Genomic DNA, 27,993 nt, shown 5'->3' with positions numbered 1-27,993 from the left:
ATCAGTGCACTTAATAAGTTCATATTTCTTTGAATCATATGTCTATTTAATTCTAAGAGGTATCTAAAAGATAATTGGCGCCAAACATTTTTATGTGTAACAGCTGGAAGGCATGTCCAACATTATATTCTTTTCAATGTTCTGATCAGTGTTAGATTTGAAAAAATTGACGCACTGTATAGCGAAGAGAAAGTGTCTGTCACAGAGAAAAAAGCCAGAGGTTCTCTCACTAATTTGTAGACTCAAGAGAGCAGAGCTGTCATATGTGCCTTACAGATAAGAAGGGAATGAATTGATAAGGATTACTTGTGACGTCTTCTCCCTCCCTGCCCTCCCTCCCTCAAGCCCCTCTTCCTGCTTCCGTAATTAGAAAAATTTTACGGGAAACTTTTTGTCTTTGCTTTCAGTAGTTGGTAAAAGCATCTTCAAAGAAACTCTTGTGCTAGTAGGAAAAACAACAGCAGGTATTGAAGCACCTTTTTCATATATATGTGAATACTTCACACATTTAGCTCTCAAGATCCCCAAAACCTTACAGGTTGTATATTCAATAAACACATCTGAGTGTTTACTGGATATACACTGCCATCAGGCAATCCCCTCCAAGGCAGAGCATTTTCAAGGCTTAAATACAAATACAGACTGTCACTTACAGACAGAAAGTGCCACTGTCCTGTGGCCCACAACCTGAAAGAGATTTCCATATCCAATTGGTGATGTGGAAAATGTAAGATATGCTTTCACTCCCTTATTGCTACCAGATGCAAATATGTTCTGTCCCTACCCTGACAGATGCAAGAAACTTTGCTTTAAAACATACCTAACTACAGTGTCTGAATTACTTTGCAACAGCTAATAACCACAGCCAAACAGATTTTTCTGAAGCGTAATTTAATCCAAAATTATATGATAAAATATGTCTTATATCTGGGTATTTCAGACCACAGTCACAAAGGCAGCATCTATGGGAAATAATTCCACATTCTTTCTAAATAGATTCATGAAATTTGAAATAAATAAAAGTTTTAACGGCTTAATTCTCTCTGTAACAGCTCAAATTTCCTACTGAATTACTTAACAAACTCAAATCCCACTACTTGTTCTGTCACAACAGAATGATACTCAGGAGCATACTTTTCCAACAGTATTCAGAATCCAACAGTAGTATGTTACATCCAATATATAATGTTACTATGGTCTGTAATGCCTTTGGAGAAGAAATATTACCTCTACACGAGATCTTGCAAGGCAGCTTTCCCAGCACCACAGCACCACTGAAACATGTACTCACTCAAAGAGCCATGCTCTTTGAGTGCTCACTTAGAAAGAAAGAGAAGTGTGTTTCGTTTCCTGAAACATCCCATGCACTCTTGGAATGAAGCTGTGATCCATCTACTTTTCAAGATGTGTCCTGATTAGTTTACAAGGTCTGGTAAAAACTGTCCATATATACACATGCAAAGTATTTCTAGATAGCATGTTTGGGACAATCCATGTGCTGTGGCAATATCAATGTAATGTCACACTATATGGTAAAATTGCATTTAATCAAGAGGAGATGAGAGTACCTGTTTAAAAGATACTCATATATGAAACCATATGAACTCAAATCATATCCTACCAGCATATTGACTAAAGTCTTTTTTCATCTTCTCAAGTTTCATTTAAAAAGTGAATACTTCAGCCAAGGTTTTATTACTTGCTTTAATATTAATTACATTGTGTTCAAAATTATCATAACCATTTTATAATCAAAAAAGGCACTAAATTGCTTGCCCAGGTAAATTTTAAAACCTAGACAGTGTTCATAGAGAAAAGAGAAGTAAAATTTACTTCATTACATAAAGTTAAACTGTATGTTGTCATGAACAAATTTGTCCAGACAGTTCACAAAGGTATCTTCACTGTAAGATCTTAGTAATGGCTAACAAAAGACTATCTTGTTACTGTCATTAAGTCAAATCTCAAACAATTTATGTGAGAAATATTTGCAAAATGGATTCTGATTTTAAGATGAAGGGAAGTGACACACTGCAAGGAAAGAAAGGTCAGTAGGGACCTTTTTGTCAGTATGCAAGGACTTTTTTTACCGTCTTTAGAGCTATTTGGAAAATATAGAAATATATAGCTACCTGAATGCTAAAAAGAACTAGGAGTAAGTAACTGGTTTCAGCCATGTGAGAAATATGTTGTGATAGAAGAGAGTTAAGAAGTTATGCAAGTACTACAGAAATAGGGAAAAAATCAGGTTGATGGAAGCTCTGAACAACTTGAGCAGATACCAAATTATCTTCAGACTAGTGAACCAAGATATCATATTCCCCTGAGAGACTTGCAACCTGGGGAGGCAAGCAGTTCCATCCTGGTATTCTGCTTGTTTCAATCACTTAGCAAGCTGACACCAAATAGGTCCCCACCATCTCTGTCAGCTCACAGCTGCCACTTGAGAAGGTCTCAAATCCCAACGTCCACTACTCAGTTTTTAATGTCTCAGAGAAGTGATCCAGGTTCCCAGATCTCAAAGCAGAGGTTTCTCCCTCCCAAATCTTCCCCGTATTCATCCTTAAATAAGCGAAGACACACAGGCTGGTCATCTCCTGAGAAGCAATTCTAAATAGAATCAGTAATTAATGATTTCTTTTTCAATTTTTTTTTCTTTCGTTTTTCATCTTAATGGGAAAGAAAAAGAGTAAGATGTATTCACCCCTTGAATGGACACTAGGGTGCAGATGAGAGAGAGCAAGAAGCAAGTCAGCACCCTGGCCTTTCCTCGTGGGAGGAGGAGCACTGGAATCCGTAGCCCACACTATCTAGCAATAGGCAGAAGCCTCCGGGCCCCAGAGCAGCAGCAGGTTGAAACAGGCTAGTGGCAGGGAGAATATCAGACCAAAACAGGTTTGTTGGGTGGGCAGGATAGTGAGGCTGCTGGAGAGAAAAGAAACAGCAAATAGCTGAGAAGAGGCTGAGCGAGATAGAGAATCACATACTTCTGTTCAAAAAGATTTCGGTGGAACTCCAAGACACAGAACGACAGGTGGGTCACAGAGAAGGGAAAAAAATTACTGTTTTACGAGAAGTAGAGGTCTTAAGAAGGTGGGTGGAGTGTTGCAGAAACACCATTTCTCTCCCTCCCATTTTCTTTAAGGGTGTTTTTCTCAGAGCTTTTCCTTTCTCTTCTCCTCCCCACAGCAAACAGCCAAGCTGGGAAGAAGAGATTGTCTCTGAACTTAGCAGAGTGTGTGGGCACAGAAGACTGATAGCAAGCAAGTAAACAGAGTGTGGTAACTGCAGGAGCAAAGCCTGCTCAGTAACAAGGATGAGCACTCCTCCACAGGTAAGGAAATGGGTCTGTCTTGCAGTCTGCTGAGGGACCTTCTTTGCACACCTCTCTTTTCCTTCCCCTGTCACAGCTGCACTGTTTATTGCCTTGGTGGATGGGGTAGTTGAGCTTTTCACAGTTTGTATCCAGAAAGGTCTTGTCCAGATCTCAGAATTAATGATGTGGGATATGGTGTGATGATTTAGGGGTTCTTGCCCTTCCTGTTAGTCACCCTAATGGCTGTTCTGAGAACTGTTTGAAGCACCGACCAACAAGTAATAACAGTAATAGTAAAACTAGTAGTAGTAGTACTAATAATGATAACAATAATAATAATAATGACATCTTTATGCTATCTCCTTTTCTTCCGCAAGGTATTACTTACTGTAAGTACTTATAAGTACTTAAGAAAGTACTTACACAGAAACATGCAGATCCCCCCCACCCCCAAAATAATTGTGGATAAGCAAGGCATAGCTTTGGGAATGTGAGAATGACATGGTGAGCCTAATTGCTTCCCATGTACCATGGTGTCCTTTTTCTGCTTTGATGTCTTATATAAATAGCCAGAGAAGTCTTAATTGCATATTTACAGACAAATTGCACTGAACTGCAGGCAAGTTTAGCTCAGGGTTGCTAAAAAGTACAAAGCATTCAAGGACAACAGAGATAAGTGAAGTGCTCTATTGTGACTAAATAATACAAACACAGAAATGTGTATGTTTTGTTACATTGAGATCTCTTCAGTGTGACCGTGGTTGTAATGCAAATGGTCACTTATCTATACCTTGTCTCCATTTTTATAGCTGAAGAATTTGCAGCAATGTTTGTTTGATATATCTATTCCCATATTTCTGTGTGATGAAGGGCAGACCACAATCATAATTTTAGTTCTTGGCCATAGTTTTGCTTTAAAATATTAGTACTCCAGAATATAATTCAGTAACCTTTCTGTTTCATATTTCATATGAGCAGGTACTCTGTTTCAAACACAGACTAAAATATTCCTCAAATGGCATTTAATGGGCTCTATTTATGTGCTTAAATAATTTGCTGATAAAAGATAAATTAAAGAAAATGAAGGTTTTTGTGATACTGGGGCCTTAGTCTGAAAATATGTCATCCATGTGAGTAATGTGATAAACACAATTTGGGTAGCAGCCAAGTCAGTAATTCATGAATAATCCACTGGCTGAAAAATTGTACCTCTAAATTGTCTGGTAAATTGTTATGAAAAATAATGCCAATTCTTTCTGCCTTTGATCTCTTAATTGTCATTCATTTTATTTTCATGAAAGCTAGATGCTTTTTTTTCTGTAGTAGCACTAAACACTTTGAAAATGCAAGTTGAGGAGGAACTAGGCTGAAGAACTTCAATGTCCCTTCAGAACTCAGGAATAGCTCAGAAACAGACAGAAGGAGATGCTGAAGAAAAAACAATTTTTTTGGCTGATTTAGTTGCATCAAACAGGTCTTGCTTTAGTGATAACAGTTCTTGTCATGATTCTGCTGTCCTAAGTAATGCTTGCAATTGAATCAGATGATACATATAGTACATTAATTTAAAAGTATACATTTTTTATAATTGATGACAATTAGGATTGATGACAATTAGGTTCTAATGATTTTTTCAGCCATTTGTTTTCACTTAGCCACAGTGAAGCCATCTAAATTTAAGCATTTGCACATTCTTAAAAGCATGAATGAACTAAAATTGTACTGGAAATTATATTCATCTTCATGCAAATACTGATTACTCTTCTCACACATAAGTGAGATCTATAAGCTTCATCAGAGATTTAAGCCTTTTTATCCTTTTCCACTGGCTTATTATACTCACTTGTATCTTTATGTGGAGCATCCTGGATGAGGGAACCAGGCCCCAAAACATACCACAATGAAGTGCTGCCTCTTGCTGCAAGCTATGTGATGTTCCTGCATCCTGTGCCATGGAAGCATTTCTATGCCAGCTCTGGTTGCATCCAGTTAAATCCACACTTCTGCCTTGGCCAAAAATCACTGACTTAAGAAGAGGTCTGTATTTCAGTGCCCATGAACCACTTAGTCCATTGTGGCATTAAAATGAAGTTCATTCTAGATAAACAGTCTGACAGGGATTTTTTCCAGGTCTGTATCTGTATAGGAGTACTGAAAGAGCAGGTACTTCTCTAGTTGTTTGACATTGGAGACTTGAGGGGGACAGTCCTATTTCTCTTACAGATTTTAAAAAATCTGTTGTTTGTGGTGCATGTTGCATTTCAAAAGGAACATAATGTACAGGCCTGAAACAGAACAACTGTTAACCAGAAATTTGTAAGAAATTGCACTGACAGTCTTGAAATATCAATCTGTTGTCAGTCTTGTTAGTATCTCCACAGCCATCCCATTTATTACGCAAAAGAGAAAAACTGATGTCCTCTGACAACATGAAACCAAAATAAATGCAAAATTATTATTGATACTATTTCACAGTAGGAACAGGCCAGATTTTTGGTATGAAAAACAAGTGTATTGCAACAGAGACGTCAGGAGAATTGTGAATGTAAACCATTCACTCTCTCCTAAATTGTGAGAGATGAGGGATTGCATGCTGAAGAACAATTTTTCCTTTTCCATTATCACCTAGGCTAATTTTCTTTTACCCACTTTCCTGCCATATTGTTGTGACACTTACTCTCTTACTCCAGGAGTAAAGCCTTAAGTGTTTCGCTACAGGGACTTTTGAAAGGAATTTGGATTTCTTCCTGTGTAGTTCATGCACTGTACTTTGCCAGTATGATCATGTTCTGTACCTAGCACCGTCTAATGTCAGGAGTCACTTGTACGTACTTGCTCTCCATTTAGTTATTCTGTGTCCTGCCTGAAGAAGTTAGGAGAACAGGATTTTAAAGGAGAAAAGCAATTAAGCATTTAGTGATTTCCAGAGGTCAAGTGAGCTTTTGAGAGGCTTCTATTCAAGATTTAATAAAATGCACATTTGTAAGATATAAAACTATGAGGTCTGGTTTTCTATTGCTTTTTTTGTTTTCTGTTCTGTTAATGTTTTTGTGCAGAAGTCATACATAGTATATTAGTCCAGATGATTAACCACAGACTGATTCATTTCCTTAACGTTCCCTTAGGTGGAGGGATATATACTGTGATGTACTTAATTCCTGTCAGATTTTGCTTCATTTCTTGTAATTTTTGCCAGGATCCATGTTTCCTGGTTTTGTGGCAAAGAACATAGATACTGAGTGTAGTGAAAAATGCAGTTTAGCTGCTGCATGTAAGGGAGCAGCAAAGGCAGAAGAGGCATGACAGTCTGGAACCTAAAAGTTATGATAAGGCAGGCTAGAAGCAATGACTTAAAAAGCAAGGGATACACCCCCCAGTATGGTAATGAAGGGTGGAAGGCAGGCGTGGTGACAGTGCCCAGGGCCAAGCAAGAGTGTAGATTGCCAGGCAAGTCCCTTGTGAGCAGGCAGGTCCAAGGTCAAGCCTGTGGAATCAAGTCTGTAGATTAAGGTCAGGATCCAGACCGATGGGATGCCTGTCCAAAGGCATGGCTGCCGTTGCAGCAGTGTGCACATGGAGATCACACAGGAGAGCTGCAAAAGGCCGAGTGAAGAAGTTGGCATGTCTACTAAGGCTGCTTCTTGCTTTTCCTTGAAGAGTTCCAAGGCCTGACAAGGTTTCTCAAACAGATTTCTTTTATCAGAGAACCAGGATAGAACAGGGAGCTAAACTTGAGCCTGTGGGGACAGTACAGGTCCAGCCCTGACACTGACATGTGGATTCTCCCAGTAGCACTTCCATCAGCTTTCCCAGCAATGAGATCTTCTACTTGCTTGCTACAGCTGAGGTTTTGCAGTATCTTCTGGGTTTTTTCCCCCTTCTGCCTCCCTTTTCTCACTGTATATTCTTATTCAGTCATTCCACTTTTCTTTTTTTTCAGTTCTTTCCTTTTCCTTATATATTACCAGTATGCATTTCCATGTCTGTTCTTTTGTAAACTGCTGTTCTCCAGTCCTACTTACATCAAAATATGCAGAAGGAGTGAACACAAAGAGAAAATCTCATCTAACTATATCCAGGGAGATGTTAGGGGTGTATCCTATGATAGTCATCTAACTTCCTTTGCAGTCAACAGAGAAAAGGACATATAACTCTGGAGGATGCTTCAGCTCATCCTAAAACAGATATCTAAAACAGGTACCTAGCCTGTTCCACTGACTAAAAAGACACACATACATTACAAGAAAAACTAAATTTAAGTGAGATAAAACCTGTCTGTATATAAAATCTTTTCAGTGATTTATAGCTTACTCCAGTTTGTAAAATAGAACAAATCTTTTCTGTCACTTGAACTGAACTAGAGGGCTTTGAATGCAGTACTTTTTTTCTGTGGGAGGGATCTGAAATCAGTGCTCAGGTTGCCAGACTGTAGCAGAATAAAGAACCACCAGTCTTAGCCATCCTGCTATTGGCTTTACAGACTCAAAAAGGCTTTGAAATCTTCAGGAAGTATATGCAAGGTGATTCCATAAACCAGAATGAACCCTGGAGGGGAAAGTCTCCTCATACCAAGCTGGATTTTCATGCATTATTCATAACACTGCGATAGTTATAGCTTGAAAAGATAGGGAAATGAAGAAAGTAAGAAAGTCCCTGAGAGTACAGTCATGCAGATGGCTTGGATGACTATTGGAGTTTTGGCACTAGTCCTGTGGGTGATTTTCTAGTAGATTGGGGGTGGGGGGTGATATGGAGTATATTGTCAGTGCTAACCTTAATATGAATTTTTTTCTTCATTTTTTCTGTCTCTTCAGACCAGTGACCAGGAGCTGAGAACAAGTGCAAAGAAAGAACGATGCCTTCAAGGGAAAAGCCTACTTCTGTGTGTACTTCTTCTCAGTGCTCTCCTTGGCTTTACATTGCTTATCACCTACCTCGTGATGACTTGTGCTCTAGGTATAATATGAGATACCCTTTTCCATTCTTCCTCATCCACCCCATTTTTAAGACTCTTTCCTCTCTCATCTGCCTCCACTGTGTGTTAAACTTAATATCAGTGTTAAGAACCAGACTTTCAGAATCTCCAGGGATTGTAACACCTTTTGTCACAAAAGTACATTTTTCCCCCTCTTCCTTGGGTCACAGTGGGGAGAGATCCTCCACATCTGTCATCCTCTGCTTGCCATTTAATATGCCTGAGCCCAGTTTTGAGGGAGAATAGCATTACATTGTCTTGCACCTCATCAATGTGTTCTGCTCTGTCTATAGTCAGGAAACTGATCTGAATCTGAGACTTGGAGCTCCTCCTCTGCTCTTTCTATCTCTGACTTAAGTCTAGTACTGGTTTTCTAGCACAGATCAGTGTAGTCCTAGAGTAAAAGGAAAAATCAGAGTCTCTTTCTAATGGAGAAGCTGTGAGCATAGACCAGAAACATTTATTTACCTTCCAAATTTGCTAAAGAACTATCTGCAGAATGGTCCATGTCAATGTCTCTGCATATAGAATGCTCACCAATATAAATGCTCAGCATTTGACACAGACATTCCCTGCTCCAAAATAAGCATTGTTGACTCTTTACCTAGCTTTTTTCTTTAGTTCTTGTTATGTGCTGGAAGTGGTTCACTGCAGAGACCAAGGAAAGACTGTTTGTTTAGACCTAGTCAATTTCCACTCTGCCTACCTTCTCCCATGTCAGCTTTGAAACCATAATATAGGAAGTCTCACCTTGATTTACAGGTGGCTGACTTCAGTAAATAATTGATCTGTCTGATATTGATACAAGATACTGAATTAAATGAGGACATACACCCAGTGATTTGTGGCAGTTTAGATAGAGACAGTTTTAGATCAAAGCAAGATATTCTAGAATGTCTTTGTCCTCTTTTTGCAAATGTCATTGCTGAGAAATGTTTCCCATGCTTGCAAAAACATGTTTTAATCTTACCTTGTTACTTTCTCTGTGCTATGTTCTTCTCTTGCATTGTGTGTCAACACCATCAATTGCTTCTTCTTTATTGTTTGGCCAAAATTGGCTGATTCAGAAGAAAAACACTGAGAAGGCAGAATAACCCAACCTGTGATTGCCTAGACAGTACAAACAGAGGACAACATTCCTGGGAAGTGAAAGAGAAAACACACCTCCTTGATATTCAGCAATACCTTACAACGAATTCAACACTGCATGCAAAGGAGCTTGCACTAAAAATAAGTCTTTTGGGGTAAATATCCCTCAAAAGATTTTTGTTTCGAGTTGTCCTCACTCTTCACTGTTACTTCTCAGTTCTCATTTATTTCCTCCTCAGGATCCTGTGATGCTGAGTCAGATCTTGCTCTGTTGGAAAGACTTCTGAATTCTAGGAATGACACAGTAAACCCCTGTGAGGACTTCTACAAATATGCCTGTGGCAGATGGGAAGGCAAACAGTCAAGCAGAACCACAGAAGAATCACTAAATGTATTTGATGTGTTGTTGGAAGAAAACCAGTTGATCCTGAAAAGACTTTTAGGTAGGGACAGATGATTGGTGTGTTCCATTTGGCATCTGCCTCAGTCAGAGCTGACAATAATAGTAACTGAGAGCACAATCATTTCTAACAGGGACTGAGTCCCCTCTCTTCGTTCTTCTGTCATTACAGGTACAGATTTTTTGAGCATGTCATATTACAGTGGCTGCATTTTAAACATTTTAGTTCCCCTTGCCCAGTATAATAGGTGAAAGTCACACTTCAAAATTCTGACAACAACCCAAACCATTTTCCCATTGCCTTGTCAAAGTAGGCTGTTGTTGCTGTGCTTGTCTGAATGTGCACTCTGGTGATGTGTCCTGTCTCCAGGGGGACTGAGGCCTAGATATGCACAACTCCGTGTTGTGCTCCTCTTTCCATGCAAAGAAACGAACATGTTTGGCCCCAGGAAGAGTCATGGCCCTAGGAGGTGCCTTGCTTTGAGTCACTATGGGAAATGTAGATGTATTTATTAAAATGTTCTGTATCAAAGTACAGTATTTTCTTAAAACTGTTCTCTCCTTTAGTACTGTCCCAACTTCTTTTTAAACTGCTTTTGTAATTTTAATTTTTTTTTCTCAGAAAGTCCACAGTTTGGGATAAAAGGCTCAGCCAAGGAGAAAGCAATGCAATTTTATCGTTCCTGCATGGATACTGAACAGATAGAATCCCAAGGAGCTCAGCCATTGAAGGACCTCCTAAATCAGGTAAATGTTTGTGGTGTTTCCTCTCCCTCAAGAAGATAATACCCACAGGGAGAAGTAGAGGGGCAGTTAGGGTCGTGTAGTCCTACATGATGTAATTTGTCTAGAATCTGACCCTGCTCATGGTTCACAGCACAACTTCTAAGTGATAAATCTTCCAGCTTTAAATGCTGTTTCAAGATCTGATTTTCTGACATCAGGTACCTGAATCTTTCCTCGTGACCTTATAAATTACTTAAGGATGGTGAAAAAAAACCCAAGGCTGCAAAGAGGGATCATGTTTAATCTCAGAAGTTCAGTTCAATAGGATCTGACTCATAGATAAGGGAACATCTTGCAAGTGGATGAAATTTTTTTGTCTAAAGTCACATGATAATTCAGTAGTCAAGGCTTCCAAGAGAGCTTGTTTAAAGGAGAAAATCCTTCTTTTTTCATTCTGGGAGACTCCTCTCAGTGCCAGGGAGGGCTGTACATCTTCCTTCCAGCAAAGAGCATTTATGCCCTGTCTCCAAAGTGGATGCAGAACCTTCCAGCAGAAGGAACAGTGACTACAGGCCTGCCTGTGAATCTGCTAGTCAGGGAGGTGGGACCTGTAGTCCCTGACCCTTGTTTGTCCTTCCTGATGGTGTTAGAAAAATGTGACCTATTTCTTCTTTCCTGCTTATCCAGCATTTTTTCCTGCACACCTTACTCTGTCGATAATTACAATTCCTTTTCCTTGTGTCATTTTGCAGTTCACTGCTTTGTTTAAGGGAAAGTGTCAGGTCATTTTAAAGCCAGCAGGGTATGTAGAGCACTTTCTGAGTTTCCCCTGTTGCTATTTGCTTTGTTGCTTCTCAGTTGTCATAATGACTGAGTTTATAGGTATAAAAGAAATAAAAATTGTAAATATGGATCCAACCAGTTTTTCTCACCTGCAGCATTTCTGTCTCTTTCTAGGTTGGTGGATGGCATAACACAGGTGTGGGGGAAACAAAAGATTTTAATGAAACTCTTCAGATTCTCATGGGCAGATACAGCACCTTTCCATTTTTTAGAGTCCTTGTGGGACCTAGTCCTTTTGACCCCAAGACCAATATTATTCAGGTGAGTGTGCTAAAGAAGGAACATTATCAAGGAAGCACTGTGAGTAAAGAGTCAGATCAAGGCTTGCTCAAGTTAAACCTGTTTTCTTCTCTGAAGACCTTAGCAAATGTTTCCCAAAAGTAAAAGCAATTTATTAACATTTCAAATTCAGTGATACAGAAATTATCAAAATATCCTCATATTTCCATTGTTTCCGAAAATAATAATAAGTTTTTCTTTTACTCCTTTTTGCAGATTGACCATCCTGAGTTTGAGATTCCTCTTGAGAGTGAATTAAAAGAGAAAAATTATCTTGAGGTAACATATCAGAGGCTGAAGAAAGGTAAAAATAGCTATTTGGTGCAGGGATCTCGTTGAATTGCCTCCTGGTTCAGAGTGGTCTGTTTCCATGGGTTACGGTCAGTGACCTCTAAAAATGCCTCCAAAAGGAATTGGACTTCTTTACAAAACTCTACATTTTCAAAGGATAGATTGTAAAATGTAACCCGTTTTAGATGCCAGGTCTAAAACTTCTAGTGTAGAAACAGAATAATTTTAATTTCTATTTGCTAAGTAATATGAACCTTGGCTTCCTTTTAGCTTTTGCCTTGAATGAATGTTTTTAATAAATGCTTTTGTCCAAAATAAGGCTCTATAACAAAATTTGTGTATTGTTGGGAGGGATAGCTAGCATTTTTAAGCTTATTTTAGAATGTTTTAACATATGTTGGGGGAACAAGTTCTTTGACCTTGGGATCTTCCACAAAATTAACCCTGTCATTTCTCCAAACTTCATAAAAACTGAGTTCTTTCAGTTTCTCAGTCTGAGTCTTTCAGAGAAGTGCTCAAAAAAACTCCTGAGCCATCACAAGCATTTCTCTGAAACCTCATGAAGATAGAAACATGAAGACTACATTTTCTCTACATTAAAAATACTGGCTCATTATATCACTGACTTTCTCTACTTTGACCCCAGAGATGGCAGGACTACATCTCTAAAATTATTCTAGTATTTGAAGTAACTATGAGCTGTGAGAGAAGGAATCTTCTGGGAATTCAGTGTTGTTCACTGAGAGAGGAACTGTACTTGGCAAAGTGTATTCCACATGAAGAAGTACATAAGGATGATGCAGCAAAAAGACAGTTTTAGGGATGAGGCAGGTCTGCAGTAGTCCTGAAAGAATGAAGTTTATACAGTCAAGCTGGATGTGTGGATGGGTGGGTGGATGGACGGATTGATGGATGCATGGGGTGACTAATTTTCGGTCATGTATCTTCCATTGGTCCTATGCTCTTTATTGCAGGTTCTCCGTGTGTATCTTTCATATTTGAAGAAACTGGGGGTCCTACTTGGATGGACGGAGGATGGTCCCCCTGATTCCTTTTCCTTGACCTTGTCCTTCATCTCTAACCTCCAGCGATTTGTCACCCCACTGCAGAAAAGGCGGGAGAAGGGGATGCTGTTCTACCGCACTACCATTAGGGAGCTACAGGTATCTGTGCCTTAGAGCTTGAGCAACACAATTACATGTGGCACTCATGTCTTCATTCTGAACATACAGATCAAAACAGATATGTTACACTCTGTTTAGATGCCATTGTCTTGCAAATTACACTTGGAGCCTGTTGAGCTTTATAAAACATCTTAACTTACGGCCTTTTACTGTCAATCAGATTTCTTTTCAGGCCCACAACGCTCTCGCCTTCCAGTGCTAATTCCCTTCAAAAAAAGTCAATTCTCTTCTACTACAATCAAGACTCACATTATAAAAACAGTTTAACTTGTTGAAAGTATCTGTTCATGGTATTATAGGAAGATATCCCAGTTTCCCTACTATTTCTTGTGAGCCAGTTTAGATTCATAGTTCAGCAATTAAGCTTTGTTTTACTTGCAGGAAAAGGCACCTGCTATTGACTGGCTGGCGTGTCTGCAGGCTGTCTTCCATCCTATGCCAATAAACCTCTCTCAGCCAATTGCAGTGCATGACATGGATTACTTAAGAGGCATGTCACAGCTCATCGAGAAATGGCACAAGGGAAGGTAGGAGTCAATATCTATGGTTGCAGTTGTTCATGCCCCAAGAAATATTATTCCAGATAACATAAATTTAATAAGCCTGTGTTAGAGGCTCCTGAATTCAGCAGTCTAACAATTACAAGGCTGCTGTGGCTTTATATCCATGGGTTTGGCTAGTGCTATGGCTTAGCATATATTCCCAATAGGCTTGCATATACATGCACCATGTATGAACATGCATATAAAATAATATATTTATGTGTGTCACATAGATCCACAGAGAAGGAACACAGTGTCTTGACTGGCACCCACCCACACACCCACAACACTCATACAAACATGAACAGCTCAGGCAGCCTGTTCCTATTCCTCAGCTCCAGCTGCTCAGGATTGGTCTATACTAGTGAAACATGCGTGTACACTCACACAAGACATGGGTCACTCCAATAGCTGGTCTTAGGTATTCAGTCTGTCCAGAAGCTGGCCAAGATCTCCTGGTGTCCACTTGGATATATCACATGGAATATATGAGCCCCTGAGTGTTGCAGCCCTACTTTGGTTGCTGGTACTCTGATCTCTTCCTCTTGCAAACACACTTATATCATCAGGTCTATTCAGTAGTTGGTCCAAACTGCTAGTATTTCCAATAGCCAGTGCTCAGACTTCTGCTCTCTCCAGAAGCTAGCTTGATCCAAAATCCCTCCAGTAGCCAACTCTCAGACTCGTTGTGTCTCCAGCATTCAGTTCCACCCCCACACCCAGTGAGTAGAATATTACCTAGCATTTAACAAGATAGAACATATCCTGGTAACTATGTGCAGGGCTCAATCAGACAGACAACCTGGCAAGCACATGTTTACGCTCAACCACTCTGTCTTATCAGCTTTCCTCTCCATTTTCCTGTGTATATTCTCCCAATCCACTATGATTTTTCCCTTTCCCTGCCTTTGGTCCTTCCCATAAACATCCCATCATAAATCTTACAGAATCTCACAGACATCTCATGATATTCTATAAGTTTCACCCAGTCCTAAAAATTATCCTTTTCCAACTTCCCATAAAGAATCCTGTGCCCCAGCAGGCACCCCTTAAGTCTCCACAGTGTTTTGGGGAGTTTCTCGTGTTGATCCATGTCAGTCATCCTCCTCTGATAGTCCCAGGTGTATTCCACTCAGAGTACTTTGCTGTCATTGTTCAGGTTCCTAGGATTTCTCAGCCTCAAGTTACGCCTTTGACATTTGCCTCACCTCTGTATTAATGGTGACCAGCCTTTAATATTCTGTCTTTTTAACTGTCATTTAATACAGGGTCCTTCACGTTTATATGATTGTTTGTCTAGCTGGGAATCTCTCCCCAGCCTTTGACAGTAGATTCCAAGATGCACGCCTGGAGCTGTATAAGGTCCTTTATGGAAAAATGGGATCTAGAATGGTGAGTTAGCCTTTTATCAGCTTTGTCAGCCTCCCCAACAAATGAACACCATAGGTCATGCCTTCTGAATGTTCTCTTGATGCCTTAGATGGGTTCTGTTTCTTAGATTTGGGGAGAAAAACTACTTTCCCATGGTCATTAAGTGCTTTAGTGCATTTTTTTCTCAATGTGTGAATAGGCATGACACACAAAAGTTAAGAGAGCTGAGTGTACTGTGTCATGGAGTAGGGAAAAATACATAGGTCACCTTTCTTCTATGAATTTTTCTCTTTCTAACATACAGATCTTCATCTTGAGGGAAAGTAAGTGGAGTAAATAATAAGGAAATAAATATTTTACTGGAACTGTTTACTGAAGTAGCTTAAATAGAACCACATTACTTATTCACTGCTCGCATTTTTAGACAGCAGTGCATATGCTACTGGCCACACATTATTCTTCTGATTTCTTAGTTCTCTATCCTCACTCTCATGTGTCTCTATTTCTTTGCTCCTACAGATCCCAGCTGAGCGCTGGAGGAAGTGCCTGACTGATACCAGCTCTTTCTTTGAGCCAGTTCTAGGGAAGATGATTGTGCAAGAAATTTTCCCTGAGCAGACCAAGAAATTTGTAGGTATTCATCATCTTAACACCCAAGCAGAGCTCAGCTTCACCTTTTTCTTTTTTTTTGGCATGCCACCTTAAGACCACATCAAGGCAGCAAAATCATGTGTAGGTTTCCTGCCTTTTTGCATATTCCTCTGCTTACGCACTTTCCCTCCTTTTTTGGGAATATGTCAGAATATTGCTGTCATTCTAGAATAATCAGTGCTAAATACCAGCTATTATCTTTGTCTTAACTGTTAGAAAAGTCGTATGTGCAGCACTAATAGCTATGACAGCCCTACAAATGCATGCAATCTCTGCGTGCTTCCTGGCACAACAGGTAGTGTTAACAATATTCATCACCAATGTGATACATCTCAATAAGATTTTCAATTGCAAAGCCACTAAGCAATCATATGGAAACACCTGCTTTCAGTATGCAGAAGATTTCTTTTTTTCCTCCTGTGATGGTCAGAGTTCCTTTTTCTTTTGGGGAAAGTTAGTGTAGTACCAGGTTTTATAAAGAGTTTGAAGTCTATAAAGTGGCAACAACACCAAGAAAAGCTAATGGGAAAACTAAGACTACATGTAGTGAAGCATACATTTTAATGAAAAAAGCATAATTTTGAGAAGGATTGACTCAGATTGCCGTAATTTTGGGGGAAACACCCAAGAAATACTCCTGGATACTGAATTTTCATTTTGCTCAAGAAGAGGGGCAATTATTCATTATTGAATGAGAAGGAATTGTCTCCCTCTTAGTTACTGTGAGAGGCCAGATGAAAAGGCATGTGGGAGAGAGCAGCAAGCCCTGTGAGGAAAAACTGGATGCCAAATAACTCAAGCCTAAATCACTGTAGGAACGGAAATCTTCTCTTTCATAAAAAAAAAAAGAAAAAAAAAGAAGGAATTTTCCCCAATTATTCTGTGGTTGAATTGCTGGAACATGAGAAGATGGTAGCTAAGCCTGAACAATATTTTTCTGCAGTTGTGACCATGCCTTCTTTTCCCCACGGCAGGCTGAGCAGATGTTCTCTGAGATCCAGGATGCCCTCTGTGACCGACTGGATCAGGTGGAGTGGATGGATGAACAGACTCGCCGAAACGCTAAAGCCTTGGTGCGTGCAGAAGGCAGAAATTACTGAGCCTTCCTTTCCCTGAAGCCTTTGGAAAAGGAATGGAAGAGACTTCCACCTTTCAAATTCCTAACTGCTTCTACAGGCACACAGTCTTAAATAGATGTCTTATTAATACTAAAAATTGAAGGTGGTTATATAAGTGCCATCATGCATAGGTACATACATTGATGTGTAGGCACAGAGAGGCTCAGTTTTTGTTTGTCCATGAATATTCTGAATTAATTTTATTGAAATACAATTCAGTTTTATGCACCTAATTAGGTTAAAAGCTATAAAGCTGAATGGCAGAAGATAATACAAAGAAAAAGAGCAAAAACATTAGGCCTCAGGTCATAGAGTTAAGAAAGCACAGCAGGAGGATGTCTTCTTGAAACAGAGTAGCTCTCCTTGTAAAGGGCTGACTCACAGATCATGCTTACATTGGATAGAAATAGCCTTTAAAAGGACTTGCAGAATGTAAAGTCTCCTATTGATCAAGTTTCCTTTTGTTTCTTTGTTTATTATTATTATTATTTTAGGTTTCCAAACTACAGGTGGAGATTGGCTATCCAGCTCACATACTCCAGACTGACAAAGTGAACCTGGAATACCAGAATGTGAGCTATATAATGTAAACATGCCTGCCTCATTATTGGCAGTTTACCTGTATCAACTACTATCTTGTCTGCTTACAAAAGAGGCTATGACCTCTGGAGCACATTTCCTACTGTTCATTTTTCGGGAACATATGGGACCAGAGAACCTTTATCTATTGCTTCTATATTATTTCCTATGCTGTCTCCTATTAAGAGCTGCTGGCCTGATAGAAGTAATTCTTTACCTGTTTGTGTGTTTGGTTTGGCCTTCAGATAACATTCCGATCATATCTTAAATTGAAGGTCTTTACAATTGTGAGAGAAATAAACTACACGTGTCCCATTGGTTTCTCTTTCGATTAACCCATGTTTGATCCATGGGAGTTTTCTTTTTCTCATTTTTTAAATTTTCTCAGTTGTTCAATTCATTGCTCGCTTATGCTCTATGACAGTCACATTCTCTTTCTCTTCCCTCAGCTAGAGATAAATGAAGACACTTTTTTCCTCAATGTGGTGGCATGCTTGAAAATACTGCGGGAAAATTCTAACTTGAAGCTCCTTCAGCATCACCCACAGAATAAGTAAGGCAGAGAGTGATCTAAAATATATGACAGAATTACATACTTGTGAACCAAATGAGGTTGAAAGGGACCTGTGGAGATCACCTAGTCCAATCCTCATGCTCAGTGCAGGATCAGCTAGATCTGATCTGGTCTCAGAACTGTGATAATTGTATGTCTATCTCTTTTACTGTGGAAGAGGAGGAAGGACAGTTGGGGGCTGGTGGGCAGAATTGGATTCAGTACTTCTGAACATGGTTTCACCAGTTCTGAATGTTTCTGCAAGTCTGCATCACTGCATCCTGCTTTAAAAAAAACCCTTGAATATAGAAGCCTGTCCTGCATTCAGCCTGAGCAATGCTACCAAAATATCATTGTGAAGAGAGTACCAGATCACTGAAAAAACACACTTTTTTGACCATGCACTCTTGATTAAGGGGGATAGTTGGTTCTCCTGGACTTCACAACAAAACAAACAGCAAAGCACTCTGATGACATGGATGCTGGTGGGGTCATCTCAAAGGCAGGACATAGTATGCTTCAGAAGGAAGGCAGCATTGACAGATGTGCTTTGGGCCTTATACCTCCTGAAGAGTATTTTGTGCAGGACTTTGCAGGAGGTTACTAATCCTAATTTACTTGATGGGGAAATTGCAAGGGAGAATCCCTTCATGTCTGTGAAAACTAAACTATAAATTCTGACCATCTGTAAACAAGCAAAGGTTTATTTCAAACACCTATAACTCTAGATAATGTGAATTTCGTGATTGGCTGGTGCTGTGTGAACAGTTCAACTATTTTTGCAAGCTCAGTGCAGAAAAGGATCAAAGTGTGAAACAGGGACTTAATACATTCTCTAATTCCTCTTTTTATTTTGATTCTAGCTGGCAGGTGCACCCCTGGAGTGTGCACTCATACTATTCAATAAGGCACCACATGGTAGTCTTTCCAGCCGGAATGTTCCGCAGTCCTTTTTTCCACATGGAGTTTCCCAGGTATGGAGGGGCTTCAGAGGTGCAAGCTGAATGTTGTCCCTGGGCTGCACCATGCTTCCAGGAGGAATCTTAGCAGGTGGTCTTTCTTTATTCTCTTTTTCTTGCTGCATCCAGAAAGACAAAGGAAAGGAGGAAACCCAGCTTTTTATAAAGCCAGATGGATACTGCTTGATGAATTCTCACTGATCATTGACTCTGCTGGAGCAAAATCAGAATCTAGGTGAAACTAAACTAAGACAAAGCTATTACCCCAGAGCAAAGAGGCAGAAGGCACATGTAGGTTAATTGCAAGAAGGCATTTCACCTTTGCCTTTCGTTTTCTGGATTCCCAAAATTCCTGAAATCTAGCCCAGTGAAAATAGGAGCCTCACAGAGCAAATTCTTGTCAGAAGTATTTTTCAAATGTATCAAACACAGTTCTTCTCTCATTATTTTAAAGAAACTTTTCTAATAAGCAAATAGATATTTAATTCTGAGTCTACCCCTGCAATAACAACACTTTTCTACCCCAGACTCCTCTGGTGGTGTTCTTTCATCATATAGAACAGATCTCTTAAGCAATATTTTTTCTGATAATAAAAGCATGCCAAACAGTTGACTGTAAACATATCATTCAATGTTCTTTTTTGCCTGATAATGGGCAGATACTTGTCCTAATACCATTGTACTGAAAAACAAGCTCACACTGTGGCAAGAGGCTGAAGTTTGAAAGAAACATGTCTCAGTTAAAAGTAATTACTTTCTCCATGTTCTAGTGCTTGCAGTATTTAATTAATTTATTACAGTATGAAGAAAAGGACATCTCAAAAGAACAGTAGGAAAGAAATACCTTTTTCCAGTGATATGGGGTGTCATTATATTCTTCCTCTATGAAAGTGTCTATGCCTTCTTATTACTTTTGTACTCAGTAAAGTACATTTTTCTCACTGTCTCCTCAGTTTAGTAGACTGATAAGTAAAACTTGATCAGCTTTTGGTGAGTTGCTACAATAACATTTTCTCAGATGATGCTCCAGAGTTTAAACTTTACTGGCAAAAGCCAATTCAGGTGACTATGAGGATAATTCTTAAAATAAGAATACAGCAAAGCAGTACAATTGTTATTGTATCATGGACTCATAGAAAGGTTTGTGTTGGAAGGAACCTTTAAAGATCATCTGTTTCCACCCCCCTGCCATGGGCAGGAACACCTTGCACTAGACTAGGTTGTTCACAGCCCCACCCAGCCTGGCCTTGAACACTTCCAGGGATGGGGCATCCACAGCTTCTCTGTGTAACATTTTTAAATTATCAGCTGTACAGCCCCTACTGAGTTCCCTGCAATGGAATAATGATCTGGTACAATAATTTCATGCTTCAGCAGTGTTAATTGGTGCATGGGAAGAAAAATGAGCCCATAATTTAATATAATGGAAATGCATTTTGAGTGTTCTCCTCCATATGAGACGATCTGTAAATTCATTGCATAGAACCATAGAAGTTCCATTTGGAAAGAGCTACTGGAGGTCTCTAGTACAGCCTCTTGCTTGTAGCAAGATTGCCAGTGCTAGACCAGACTAATTGCAGCCAAACCTTCATGACATTAATTTGCCTTGCTAGTTTTATATATCATTTCTCACTAGACACAAGTTGCAAGACTGCTTCTCCAAACATCCTGCTTTTGCATGGTTACCCTTGTAATTGCTGTTTGTGCAGCAGTTCAGACTGTAGAGGGACAATAAGGACATATTTCAACAACAATACATGTCATTATAGCTAGTAAAGGCAGAATCTCATTCATAGACTCTTCACTGTTATGATGGCTTATTAGCTACAAATACTTTTATATAAGCACACAGTACAATTTTAAGCATTGGTAAGATAATTTACACTTCATTTTGGATTTTTACACATCTGAGTGACAATACCTAGAAAGTGTTTCTGTGTGGTCCCAGAGCAGGACCCTCCTGTGGAGCACAAAGCAGTGCTCAGTGGCTATAAACAATGCTCCCCTACCCTCTTTTTCTTTTCAAAAGCACTCTTTTCATCTTTATTTTTCAGCGCTGTGAATTTTGGAGCCATCGGGGTCTTCATGGCACATGAAATTCTTCACGCATTCTATGGTTATGGTGGGTATTGGCTGTGGTGTCTTTATTTACTCTTCTAGGTCCCACTGGTACTGTACTGTCCCTTAGAGGCTCTGAAATCCTGGTCCTTATATCAGTGTGTACATATATCAATAAGGTAGATGAACTTAAGGAAAACACATTCCAGTCCATGCTGGCTACTAGGAAGAATTAGTCATTAATGTGAGGGACATGGGTGAATGCTATAAATAGCTTTACTTCTAGGACTTTTTTCCTCTACAGTGATGCCTGAGAGCTGTCCTGCATGCAACAGGAGTGCACTACAAAGATCTATAGACTGCTTGGTTGAACAGTATGAAAGCTACAGCTTTAATGTCAATGGCACCTTCACACTGCTGGAGAATACAGCTGACACTGGAGGGCTCGCTGTTGCTTACCAGGTATTGTGGTTTACTTACTTCTGCAATCTCATACTCTCTCTACATAACTCACAGCATTGCCCTGCTGCTCCCTTCTCCCACATGCTGCTCCAGCTCCAGATTTCTTGCACGCCTGTGCCAGTGAAGCATGAGCCCTGCATGTCCTTTTTTAGTCCAGAGATAGCTCCTCACAAAGCTTTGCTCATAGCCTCAATGTGTCCATCTAAAGCAACTTCTCCCCTTTTCCACCTTTACTTCCCCATTTATGTGATCCATACAAAAGCATGCTGTTTTTAAATGCTTATGTTATACTTGAGGAAGTAAGCTCAAACATGAAATAGAATTCTGTGTGGTGGTGAAATGACTCCATAACAAGGATTTCAGCATATTTTAGAGAGAATCTTTTTTTTCTCATGCAGTACTTCAGCAGTTTAACTGCTGAGGGTGCTGTGAGATCCCTAGGTCTAAGATGGTACTTGTTACATTCTTTCATGAAGAATATCGGGAGGCAGAAAGTCTTTAATTTAGTCAAATATTTGTGATTTTTTTTGAAAGTAATTTTCGTTCTTTCATAGTGAAATTACCACATGTTATGACAATGTGTGTAGTAGTATCTGTGTAGTAGTATCTGAAATGGTAAGGAAACTAATTATGTTGTTAATCTCCTACTTTAGACTTATTGAGGGCATGGCCAGCAGCAGAGAGCCTCAGAGTGAGGAGAGAGATGCAAACTTGCTAATATATTAAGTCTATATTAGATTGATAGATTTTGTTGACAGAAGGCATGAGCTTGGGACACTGTTTGAAGGAAGATTTATTATTATCCATTTTATCTCTCCACAGGCCTATAAGAATTGGCTAAAAAAGCACAAAGAAGAGAAGGATTTACCTAAGATTGGACTTTCACATGATCAACTTTTCTACCTCAGTTTTGCTCATGTAATGAATGCTAGTCGTGTGTCTTTCTCACTCTTCATTTCTTCCACACTCTTACAGTGTGCTGTTTTCAGTATTCAATCGCTTTCCTGCCTCTTCACAGGACTGGGAGTGACCAATGATTCTGTGAGATCCAGAATCTTATTAAGAAGCTAAAATTCACATATATGGCTCCTAACCTGTTATGGATCTCAAAGCTAACAAAAGCCCTGTCTGCAAATACAGATTTTACAAAGCACTGAAATACGGAAATCAAGTCATAGCAGACCAAATGTATCAGGGAAAGCAGGCTTCACTGCCAGCTTCTGAGTACTTTTTTTGCTGTTGTGAGCAGTCTTACACATGGAAAGTGAAATCTAACTGCAAAAGTCATGTATCTGTCCATCCCTTCCTTCATTCACCTTTCTATCATGAATAGCTAGATGTCATATCACTCTGAGTGACTGATAGTGAAAAAAAGAGTTTCAAAAGTTATTTAGAGATAAAGAACTGGAAGTACATGCACACAGAGTTTATTGTTTCTGTGGGAACCTGCAGTAATTTCTGCAAATTGTGCAGCTATGCATAGCTCTACTGTCAAGTTCCTCATGACAGATGGTTGGATTTCTGTGCTCAAAAAAATCACATCCTTATAAGTCACTGTAATTATGCAAAGGGAAAAGTTTTGTGTGTTTATTAAGTCAGAGCAGTGTGTAAAAAACCAACTTATTGGGTCTTGGTGGCAAGATTTGCATTTCAGAGGTTATCTGGCAGCTACTGCGTCATTTGTTGATAAATAAAGACTGAAATCCTGAGAACGAAGACTTGGATTGCCGTTTTAACACCAGTAAAGTCACATAATCCTCCCCCAAGTCTCTTGAGTAGTAATGGGATTTTTTTTAAGTGCATTTTTTTCTAAGTGCTCTCCTTTCTTGATGAGCACTCATTGATTTCACTTAAGAAGCTGAATCTAGGCACTGAGACAACATCTTTACCACTATTTTAGATGGAGCCCAAAGTTGCATGAGCCTAGTCAGGGTGGCCTAAATACAATGTGTTCTGGACTATGCAGTATAAAAAAAGTGCAGATGGCTTGTCAGAGATTGAAATGGTGACAGAGAAGTTTAAGGAAAGGGAAAACAACCAGAGGAAAGATCTGAACATTGTTGGAAGTCATGTAGGCATTTCCTTGTTTACTCCAGCACCCTCTGAGGTGTGCAGAGGCATAAGGGCTTTAAGTCTTGTTCACATGAGGACTTTCAGCCAAACTAATTTTTCTATTTTTCTTCCCTTCAGGCAATGTGTGGACACCAGGATCCAGAGAAACTACAGTCCTCACTGAACACAGATCCACATAGTCCCTTGCCACTTCGTGTCTGTGGGCCTGTCAGCAATAGCTATGACTTTTCCAAGAGCTTCCAGTGTCCCAGTGGATCCCCAATGAACCCAGAGAACAAATGCCACATCTGGTAATGTGCATGGAAGAGGAGGAAGAGAGATGTGATCCCAGGGAGAGGAAGGCCTGACACATGAAAGTGTGACCCTCTTCTCAGGGCCTCTAGGGTGACATGGTGCTCTTATTCACTCCTTTGCCTTCTTCTCTTGTTATCCTTTCCTCACCAGTTGATGGTAGGGAAATTCCTAAACTGATCTCATAAGAGAAGAGAGTCTTCTCCAAGGCTCTCAGTGCTCTGTCCCAGATGTATGACAAGTCCCAGGGCAGCAAGGTGACTGGCCAGTTTCGGGTAGGCAACAGCTTGTGAGGACTGTGAACAGAAAGACTGTTACGTTGTCAGTCCCTCTGTTCAGTGCATTTACCTGTCTGCTCCAGGAGCCTCACAGACCTGCTCAAAGGGAAGTCAATAAACTGGAGCTGTAAGACTTGTTCATATCTTACAATAGCTCTTGGAAAAATCCCGTGGGTTACTGTGCAAACCACGTTACTCAAAAGAGAGGGAAGAATCCTCTTCTTTTGCTAATAAATGGAGACAGGTGCTAGGAAAGACTCAGTGGCCACAATTTGTAGGCTGAAAGGTAAGTCACTTAATAATGAAGTTTACTGAAGGCTTTCTCTGTTCTGTTTTTGTTTCATCAGCAAAATTCATAAGAGTTTTAAAACCATGAGAGGAAAGCAAAAGCATCCCTGTTAATGGGAGGGGGACTGGGGAGCTGAGAACAGATTCTCTTTCTTTTCCAACAAGACTTTTTTTTAGTGTCTAGGGTTGAGGATATGGTAGAGGATAGAGTATGGCACAAGGGTTTCCAGAAGTTTCTGAAGGTTGAACAACTAGAATTCCAAGAGCTTCTCTGGATCCTCAACCTGATTCTTTCCCTACATTTGTAAATATTTACCATCCAAACAGAGGACTAGAGCTGTTACAGGATTTTACTTTCCACTTGAAATTGAATTTTAGAATTGAATTAATTTGCTTTAGAGCAAAAGCAGAGTAAGAAGCAACATGGTTTGGGGTTGCAGAAGTGCCTAAAGTACATTTTTAAGAGCAATGTAATAATTACATCTGTTTCAGGTTCTCATAATTAGAAAATTTATACCAATGTTCTAAAAGTTACCAATGTTAATAAGTATACAAAATACTTATAACTTTTGCATACTCTTCAAACTGTTCTTGTTTATGGGAACATTTTTATTTTACTTATTATATTGGCTGCCAGGGGATTGTTTGTGGAATAGGTGATGGCAAGTGGAAACATCCCTTATCAATGTAAGCATTGTAAAAATAACTGTGTTAATCCTTTTCAAGTACTGACAAATACAGCAAAATGTTTTCCAGGAATGAACTGTTCAGAGATTTTGTTTTCATTAATTAACAAAAATATTAATAAAGTGTTTGCTTCTGAGAAAAAAAATTACTTTGATTGCAAACTCTTTATCAACAGGCCTGTTTCTTTGTTCTGTATTTGTACTATTCACAACATGACTGGCACTCCTTGCTGAACTTCATGAGTAATAAATAAGAATACCTCAAAATATTTAAACTTATTTATTATGATAAAAAATAATGAAATTTGGCTTGTGCTTGTCATTACTATTTAAACAGCGTATACTCCCCTTCACTCATTCCATTGATTTTCTCCTAGCAGCGTGTCCAGACAGTTTTTCTTTTAGATGCTAACAGCAAATAACATTGCATAACACTTTGTGTGTAATATAGACATTATTTCAGCATTCTGAGACTACTTGGCTTCTGTGTTTATAATGGTTAGAAAAAGCAAAAGCAACTGACATTTTGCATTTTAAGGAGTCTAACTTTTCTTGCTTCTATCTTGTAAAGTGTATGGGCAGGCACAGTTCCCTGGAATATGCTTTTTTTTCCTTGTTCTTACAGTATGTGTTGAATTTAACACTATTCTGTTTAAAAGACAGGGTCAGCCCTGAAATTGGCACGTTGAATTAATTATTATTATTATCTAAGATGTTTTTACACAAAGAACATATGGGAAGTTCACGGAGGGAAGCCTGGCTTAGAAAAAAATGACTGAGAATTTATTATATTTCTCAAGGAGAAAGGAAAACACTTTCAATATTTGCACAGGGTCTTTGCCCTCATCTTCAGTGTTCTTGTTCAATTCCCTGGGATGTGGTTGGTGAAGAGAAACTGTATTGTCCAGTAGCTGATCATGAAACACAGGTAGATGTTCAAATTGTTATCATCCACGATCACAGAACTTATTTCATGCTCTATGTCATGCATAAAAAAAGGACAATATTCAGGAGAAGAGCTAGATGCAAGAGCAGATCCTCCACTGCTGAATTGTTCAGTGTCTCTGAGCCCTCAGGCTGCACCATATCGATCACCTCCATTCCTTCCCCTGTTGAGGAGGCCACAAATGCCTCCTCCATTTCCTCCCAGCCTGTGAATGAAGGGAAAAGGGAAGAACATAAGCTTCCTTTTTGTCCACTTCTTTCATACTTGAATATTTTTCCCTTCTGCTTTTCTCCCTGCTTTCTAAACTTTAAAATCCCTTTCACCTTCACTGTATGTCCATTTCCTCCTTCATCCCAAGCAGCTTTTCATTCACACCTCTTTCCACTCTCTTTGTCCTTTTCTTGTTTCTGTGATTCTGATTTTGAAATCTTTTATCTCAGAAATCCCTTTTTCACTCTCCTTTCTTTGCATCTTCGTCTTTTTCTCCTTTCCTGTACTTTTCCATTATAAAAGTCACTCCAGATACAATCTTTTATCTTTTCAGGGCCATGACTATAGCAGTAGGCTGTAATAACTCTTAACAGCCTCGACTGGAGCCTTTACCTGAATCCCCTGGGTCCAGGAGCTTCATTTAAGCTCAGGTCTGGGTCTCAGATCTCTATTTGTGGTCTGCTGCAAGTATACTTATCTCCATCTCCATCACAGCTGTGCCTGGACCTGCAATTTTGGATCCTGACCTACAAACTGACCTGCTGGTTTGACCTTGAATATGCCTCATCACCATGGACCTGCCTGGCAGTCATGGGACTGTTGTCTGACTCTATTTTCTTTCATTATTTCACCCTGCTCCCCAGGGGTGCCCTGGAGCTTTCCTTTCAGATCTCTGTGGGGTATGAGGGGACAGCTGAGATGGAGGCTGCAGTCAGGACTGTGGGTGATCTAAGATGGCCTTACATCCACGACCCACCTGAACTTGTTCCTCTCCCACATGCTCTGCCCTGTGTTTGTGTGGGGCTGGGCAGTCATTGGGCTGTGTCTGACCCTGGGCACGATCACCCCATTTGGTCCTGACACTGACTGGTATTCCTTCTTGAACTTGGAATTGTCTCAGCATCCTCAACTTCCCTGACATATATCTTCTCAATCTCCTTCTGATTTTCTCTTTACAAAACCAAGCTTCTGTGTCCACATCCTAGCTCATTTCCTGCCCTTAGCTGATCTCCAAGCCCCTTCTTTGTCGTCCTCTCACTTCAACCCATCCTCTCACCTGCTGTTGGACTTTCCTCTTGCTGTTCATTCTTGGCAGTGTGAATCATGCTCTGGCCTTTCACTGCTACTGAGCAGTAAGTGGCTGGGAACAAACTCATCAGATAGATGGCAAATCCCAAGAAAACTATCAGGGTTGCATTTCCCCCCATCCTATTTTACTGTCTAGCACAAGACACTTTTGCTCCTCACTGCTTTTCATGTAATGGACTCTGGACATAGCTATCACCACAGTCTTGTTTGGTTGATTCTTGATGATTGTGACATCATGACACCCATGTGTTAGGCAGAAACACCATGGACTTTGCACCATATGCATATACGTAGATAACAACACCCTAAAGTAAGAAAAGAATGTGAAAGATTTGGGAATAAATTTTTAAAAAGTTAATCTATGCTCAAAAGCAAAAGAGAGAATAAAAAGGATAGGATCGTAACAATAGGATGCTACATTTGACATGAAGAAAATCACACTTAATCCTGTGTATTGCTGACAACTGGCTGAAACTGAAACTGAACAAGAAGTGTTTTATAAGACTGGTACAAGTGGAGTGAAAAATGTAATGAATTTCCAACTTCAGTGCTTAACCAATTATTAGTAATTTGAGCTGTTTGGCTCAAACAGCCTCAGTGAATAGAAATAAAAAATTTTAAAGATCCAGTCGAATCACAAGCATGTGTTTTTAAGTGACCTCTAGATGGTGATCTAACAACATCAATACAGAAACAGCTCATCTTGCAAAGCTCCTATTCTACAGAGAAAAAACCC

At 39.6% G+C, this 27,993-nt stretch overlaps 1 protein-coding gene and 1 long non-coding RNA gene across 7 annotated transcripts; one reads left to right on the top strand and one right to left on the bottom strand.

Moving 5' to 3' along the window:
• The first annotated feature begins 2,773 nt into the window (after positions 1 to 2,773).
• On the top strand, positions 2,774 to 25,279 carry KEL (Kell metallo-endopeptidase (Kell blood group)). Of its 6 annotated transcripts, none has more exons than XM_085067859.1 (19): positions 2,776 to 3,034; positions 3,190 to 3,334; positions 8,131 to 8,272; positions 9,620 to 9,823; positions 10,403 to 10,527; positions 11,464 to 11,610; positions 11,845 to 11,907; positions 12,894 to 13,082; positions 13,485 to 13,630; positions 14,914 to 15,037; positions 15,536 to 15,646; positions 16,642 to 16,740; positions 17,280 to 17,357; positions 17,814 to 17,917; positions 18,781 to 18,891; positions 20,931 to 20,998; positions 21,239 to 21,396; positions 22,219 to 22,314; positions 23,587 to 25,279. In XM_085067859.1, exons 2-19 carry the CDS (start codon positions 3,317 to 3,319, stop codon positions 23,761 to 23,763), a joined length of 2,160 nt encoding a protein of 719 aa, XP_084923985.1. In that variant the 5' UTR covers positions 2,776 to 3,034; positions 3,190 to 3,316; the 3' UTR covers positions 23,764 to 25,279. The 6 variants fall into 6 exon arrangements, with proteins under 6 accessions (XP_084924005.1, XP_084924012.1, XP_084923985.1 ...); XM_085067868.1 differs by having other exon boundaries at positions 2,776 to 3,093; XM_085067879.1 differs by lacking the exon at positions 22,219 to 22,314 and having other exon boundaries at positions 2,774 to 3,034.
• A 499-nt stretch (positions 25,280 to 25,778) lies between these two features.
• On the bottom strand, positions 25,779 to 27,469 carry LOC146445122 (uncharacterized). Its single transcript, XR_014851195.1, has 2 exons — positions 27,226 to 27,469; positions 25,779 to 26,163 (listed from the first exon to the last, which is right to left on the bottom strand). It is a non-coding gene; the product is annotated as an uncharacterized LOC146445122 (long non-coding RNA).
• Positions 27,470 to 27,993: the final 524 nt, after the last annotated feature.

This window comes from Lichenostomus cassidix, chromosome 1 (genome assembly GCF_008360975.1).
Source record: "Lichenostomus cassidix isolate B80296 chromosome 1, HeHo_3.0, whole genome shotgun sequence".
Taxonomy (NCBI): Eukaryota; Metazoa; Chordata; class Aves; order Passeriformes; family Meliphagidae; genus Lichenostomus; species Lichenostomus cassidix.
This window is presented reverse-complemented; position numbering and strand designations above follow the sequence as displayed.